The sequence below is a fragment of the Mandrillus leucophaeus genome, unplaced genomic scaffold (genome assembly GCF_000951045.1).
Source record: "Mandrillus leucophaeus isolate KB7577 unplaced genomic scaffold, Mleu.le_1.0 Scaffold946, whole genome shotgun sequence".
NCBI lineage: Eukaryota > Metazoa > Chordata > Mammalia > Primates > Cercopithecidae > Mandrillus > Mandrillus leucophaeus.
In genome coordinates, this window is record NW_012110319.1 from 527,041 (window position 1) to 533,046 (window position 6,006).

The window sequence follows — 6,006 nt, forward strand, 5'->3', positions numbered from 1 at the left end:
GGAGGCAGAGGTTGCAGTGAGCCGAGATGGCGCCACTGCACTCCAGCCTGGGCAACAAGAGAGAAACTGCATCTCAAAAAACAATAAAAATAAAAAAAAAGAATCACTTGAACCCGACAGGCAGAGGCTGCAGTGAGCTGAGATCATGCCACTGTACTCCAGCCTGGGCAACAGAATGAGACTTTGTCTCTCAAAAAAAAAAAAAAAAAAGCAGCCAGGCATGGCGGCAAGCACCAGTAGTGCTGGATACTCGGGAGGCTCTGGTTGGAAGATTGCTTAAGCCTGGGAAGTCAAGGCTGCAGTGAGCCATGGTTGCACTATTGCACCTCAGCCTGCGTGACAGAGAGACCCTGTCTCAAAAATAACAATAATCTTGTGACCTTAGGCAAATTACTCTGTGTTGTAATTTCCTCATTTGTAAAATAGGGTAACAGTAGCCATTCCATAAAGGTAATCATAAATGAAGAATTAAATGACTGAATACATGTAAAGAACACTGCCTATCATACAGTAAGTGCTCAACAGATGTGAGCTATTGTCATTATCATTAAGATTATCATGGCTAGGTGCAGTGGCTCACGCCTGTAATCTCAACACTTTGGGAGGCCAAGGTGGGCGGATCACAAGGTCAGGATTTCAAGACCAGCCTGGCCAACATGGTGAAACCCCGTCTCTACTAAAAATACAAAAATTAGCTGGGTATGGTGGTGCGCGCCTGTAGTCCCAGCTACTCGGGAGGCTGAGGCAGGAGAATTGCTTAAACCCGAGAGGCGAAAGTTGTGGTGAGCCAAGATCGCACCACTGCATTCCAGCCTGGGCAGGAGCGAGACTCTGTCTCAAAAAAAAAAAAAAAAAGACTATCATTACAGCTTGGGTAACTCTAATCCAACATGCTTGAGACCAGAAACGTTTCAGATTTTGGATTATTTTGGATTGGGGATGCTCAACCTGTATCCTTTTCTGTGTATCATCCCTAATCTCATAACTATAGCCCACCTCTGTCTCTACTTTCTTCCGTTCTTCCAGATCCAGACGGTCCTGGTCAGCTTTCTGGTCTCGATTGAATTTCTCTAGCTCCTGGGCCAGGGTAGCTGCTCTCTTGCTGGCTTCTTCTTTCAACCGGTGGTATTTCTTCACCTGTATTAGGGACACAGAAGGAGAACAGGGATGACCAAGTCAGCAGATGTCAGCCCAGGGATCTCCTCCCTGCCAACCCCTTCCAGAGCTTACCTGATTCTCCTCCAAGGTCAAATCTCTGCCCTGACTCTGACTCTCTTCTTCCATCCGTTCTTCAAACTCCTGCCGGGCCTTCTCCACTGACAGCATCTCCTTCTCCAGCTCATCCATGTCACCTTTACGCTTCTTATAGTGCTTCTGAGCATTCTGCAGAGACTTCTTGGCTGCTTCCAGCTTCTTGATTTTGTGGGAGGTGTTCTCCTTGGCTTTGATGTACTGAGGCCGCTTCTGGTTTAATTCTGAGTCCTTCTCCCTTTTGCCAGAGGGGTGGGGGAAACCAGTGAGCACTATGGAAGAAGGGAGGGTTCCCAAGCTTTTCACCCAAAGGGGAGCTTGAGCCCCTGAGCCAACCTCAGGGAATTACCTAAAAGAACAAGGGCGTGATGCCCCACAGATCCCGAAAAAAAGGGGCAGTCTGACTACTCCCTGAAAGGTATGACTTTCAGGATCTATGAGCCAGCCACTCCATCAGGCAAAGCTACCAACTCTGCCTCAACCCTGGCCAGGACGCTCATTAACAACTCCCAAGAACATCCTGTATTTACTTAGTTGGCCCCTCAAATTCCTATCCTTTAAACTTCTAGCTTCAGTTTTCCTCTTCTAGGAAGGCCTTCTCAGCCACTCCACTGGCTAGGCCTCACACTGGTTCCTCCTTCTTGGCAAGGCCACCACCCCTTTTGAGTTCTCCCTCATCTGAGCACCTGTCTACCCAGGGCCTGAGTGCTTAAATATTCTATTTGTCTAAACTGCAAGTCAAGAAATGTGTCTGGTTCTTACAAAAGCAAGTCAGGAGAATAACAGAGAAATGAGTATGGGTACTGAACTCCGGGCTCGGAGGAACCCTAATAAACAGCACGGCCTCTTGGTTTCCCGTAAGTCGCAGGCCCAGGTCTGCCTCTTACTTGATCTCCTTCTCAATCTGCTGCTGCTCCCGCATCATTTTGCCCAGCTCCTTCTTCTTCTCCTTCAGCTCATCCTCCACCTTGTCCATACGCTTCTTGTCCTTCTCGATCTCCTTGTTCTTAGAGGCCAGCTCCTTGTTGAGCTTCTCAATTTCCACTTCATTATGGTAAAGCTTAAAGAGCTGCAGCTGTACCTGAGCTCGTACTACCTCATCCTTCAGGCGCTGGTAGCGGTCAGCCTGTGCAAACAGGGGAATGGTGGCAGGGGTGCATCGATAAGGCACTGGCTCCATCCTGGTCCCTCAGAGCCAAGAGGTAGCTTGGCCACCTACCTCTTCTTTCTCCTGCTTTGCTTCCTTGCGTTCAGCCGCAATATTTTTCTTGCGATGGTAATTAAACTGTGTGTCCTCTTCAGCCTTCACCATTTCCTTCTTTCGCTTGTCATACTCCTGTGCCAGCTCCCCAGAACGACTAATCTCTTCAAACAGAGCTGTCCTCTCTTTGGGGTTCTTCATGGCAATAGATTCCACAGCACCCTAGTAAAGGTTGAAACACTCTTCCACTTCAGACCCCAGCCAGCCCAGTTCACCTTACCCATTTCCACTCCTTCATCCAGAAAAAGTTACCAACTTTCTCTCCCACGCCCCTGGTGCCACATTTCACACTGGGCTTTAAGGACAAATTCCTTGCCCTCTGAGGAGCACAGGGAGCCAAAGGGACAAAGACAAGAAAGTGTTACGTGCAGTAACAGAAGCAGCACAGGAAAAGGATAAAACGAAGCTTGGGGGTAGGAGACTGATAGGGATATCTATCTCAGAAGGCTTCCCAAAGATGACATCTGTGCTGAGTTTGGAAGATGGAGGGAAACTAACCAAGAAAATAAAAGAGAAAAGGTGGCCGGGTGCAGTGGCTCACACCTGTAATCCCAGCACTTTGGGAGGTTGAGGCAGGCAGATCACCTGAGATCAGGAGTTCAAGACCAGCCTAGCCAAAAGGGTAAAACCCCCATCTCTACCAAAAATATAAAAATCAGCCAGGCGTGGTGGCGGGCGCCTGTAGTCCCAGCTATTTGGGAGGCTGAGGCAGGAGAATCGCTTGAACCCTGGAGGTGGAGGTTGCAGTGAGCCGAGATCGTGCCACTGCACTCCAGCCTGGGCGACAAGCCAAACTCCGTCTCAAAAAGAAAAAAAAAAAATAAAGAGAAAAAGTTATTCTATGTAGAGGAAAATTAATATGCAAAGACCTGTAGGCCAAAGCAAGCAGGTGAATTTGCAGAACCATAAATGGTTTAAGTAGGCTGGAGTGCCAGGCTGGAGGAGAAGAACATGCAGATGGTATTTGGATTTTGATGATGGTGTTTCCCAAATGACAGGCTTAGGCGTTTGGATCTCATCCTAAGGCAATAGTTCTCAAATTTCAGCCAGCATCATAATAACCTGGATAGCCTGATAAAACACAAATTGCTGTGCCCCACCCCACAGTTTCTTCCAAGTCGGGAAGTCTAGGATAGGGCCTGAGAACGTGCATTTTCTAACATGTTACCAGGTAATGTTGATACTGCTGGTCTGGAGACTACAGTTTAAGAACCACCATTTTAAGGCAATAAGGAATCACTGAAATGCTTTAAGGAAAAAAGGGAGGGGAAACAAAACAAATGTGTGTCCTCATAAGATGAACCTGGCTTAGGGGCCAGACTTAAGTCGGGAAGCTCAGTGAACAAGGTGCTACATTAGTTCAAGGGAGAGATGATAAAGCCTGAGATGGAGCAGGCACAGTGGGGATGGGACATGGTCTGGCAAAAACGGGATAGCCAATAACTGTTAAAAACGCCCACCTGGAAAACGAGGAAGTTACGAGCTTTGATCAGAATGCCCAACTTCTCTAATTCCTCACTGTACTCATGTAGTTGGACCACTTTGTTGTTGATCTTGTACTCAGAGGAACCCCCTACAAGACAATGCATGAGTTGGCAAGGGTCAGGCCCCCTTCCTGTTCCAGTCCACTAGTCTAGCCACCTCCCAGGACCCAAGGAGAGCCTTCTGGCTGGCCTCACCCACCTACAATGACACGGGCAAAGGTACGGTCCTCAGCACCCTCCTCAGAGTAAACCATGCTGACAAAGGCCCGGTTGGCAGCTGGCTTGCCCACAGGAGCTCCATGGATCAGGTCCCGCAGGGTCTTTACCCGCAGGTTGCTGGTTTTTTCACCTAGCACAAAGCTGATGGCATCCATGAGATTTGACTTACCTAAGGGAAGAGGGACAAGGCAGTAGAGGGAAAGTCAGGATGAAGAGGAGAGGAAAAGGAATAAAGATATTGAGACAAACAAGAATGTCCCCTAATCACTCAGTACTCAGACTAATGGGAAGAGAGACTACTCCTCTGTCCCCACAAACACTGAGCACAACCAAAGCTCTGGGTCAAAGGCTTAGGAAAAACAGTCCTCTTGCAATTACTATATAGCAGCCAGAAGCTAGAACCCAGGACAAGCGTAGTGACTCACACCTGTAATCCCAGCACTTTGGGAAGCTGAGACAGGAAGATCGCTTGAGGCCAGGAGTTTGAAACCAGCTTGGACAACAAGGCAAAACCCAGTCTCTACAAAAACTTTAAAAATTAGCTGGGCATGGTGGCATGCGCCTGTAGTCCCAGCTACTTGGCTGAGGAGGGAAGATCACTTGAGCTCAGGAGTTCAGGGCTGCAGTGAGCTATGATGATACCACTGCACTCCAGCCTGGGTGACACAGCAAGACTCTCTTTAAAAAAAAAAAGTGAAAAAAAAAAAGAGGAAAGAATAATTTAAAAAAAAGAAGCTAGAACCCAATCTAAAGAAATGGTATATTCACAGAATGGACAGTTCTACAACCTTTAATGACATGGACAAAAGCCTACAATAGGTGAAACAAACAAGACACAAAACTCAATGATGTTAAAATAATATAAAGTGGGCCAGGCACAGTGGCTCATGCCTGTAATCCCAGCACTTTGGGAGGCCGAGGTGGGTGGATCACCTGAGGTCAGGAGTTTGAGACCAGCCTGGCCAACATGGTGAAACCCCGTCTCTACTAAAAATACAAAAATTAGCCAGGCATGGTTGTGTGCCTGTAATCCCAGCTACTCAGGAGGCTGAGGCACGAGAATTGCTTAAACCCAGGAGATGGAGGTTACAGTGAGCCGAGATGGCACCACCGCACTCCAACCTGGACGACAGAGAGAGACTCTGTCTCAAAAAAAAAAAAAGAAAAGAAAAGTTTAGTCGGGCTGGTGCATAAGGAGGAACAGTTTAGTCTCTATAATTTCTATCTCAAGACTGTCCCTAAACAACTTATATATGACTTTGAACTGAAGATCTGATTTCCAACACCTTTCTACTCAGCCATAAAAATAGCAGCCCAAGTCCTTCCATGGAGACGGTATAAGACTATGATTAGGTTGGGCATGGCGTCTCACGCCTGTAATCCCAGCACTTTGGGAAGCAGACGTGGGTGGATCACTTGACCTCAGGAGTCTGAGACCAGCCTGGACAACATGGCAAAATCCCATCTCTACAAAAAATACAAAAATTAGCTGGGCATGGTGGCACACTCCAGGTGTCCTGGCTACTGGGGAGGCTGAGATGGGAGGGTTGCTTGAGCCCAGAAAGTTGAGGCTGCAGTGAGCCATGACTGTGCCACTGTATGCCAGCCTTAGTGACAGAGCAAGACCTTGACTCCGCGGGGAAGAAAAAAAAAAGAAGGCCAGGAGTGGTGGCTCACACCTGTAATTGCAGCACTTTGGGAGGCCCAGGTGGGCAGATCACAGGGTCAGGAGTTTGAGACCAGCCTGACCAACGTGGTGAAACCCCATCTCTACTAACAATACAAAAATTG

At 47.9% G+C, this 6,006-nt stretch overlaps 1 protein-coding gene across 2 annotated transcripts in view; it reads right to left on the minus strand.

Moving 5' to 3' along the window:
- Positions 1-6,006, minus strand: part of SMC1A (structural maintenance of chromosomes 1A) — a 78,066-nt gene that overhangs the window by 61,828 nt on the left and 10,232 nt on the right. For both annotated transcript variants that reach the window (XM_011970364.1, XM_011970363.1), the window contains 6 exons: positions 4,196-4,384; positions 3,973-4,085; positions 2,471-2,674; positions 2,139-2,377; positions 1,231-1,489; positions 997-1,137 (listed from right to left, as the gene is read on the minus strand). In XM_011970364.1, coding sequence (XP_011825754.1) covers positions 997-1,137; positions 1,231-1,489; positions 2,139-2,377; positions 2,471-2,674; positions 3,973-4,085; positions 4,196-4,384 — 1,145 coding nt within the window. The remainder of the gene's footprint in view (positions 1-996; positions 1,138-1,230; positions 1,490-2,138; positions 2,378-2,470; positions 2,675-3,972; positions 4,086-4,195; positions 4,385-6,006) is intronic.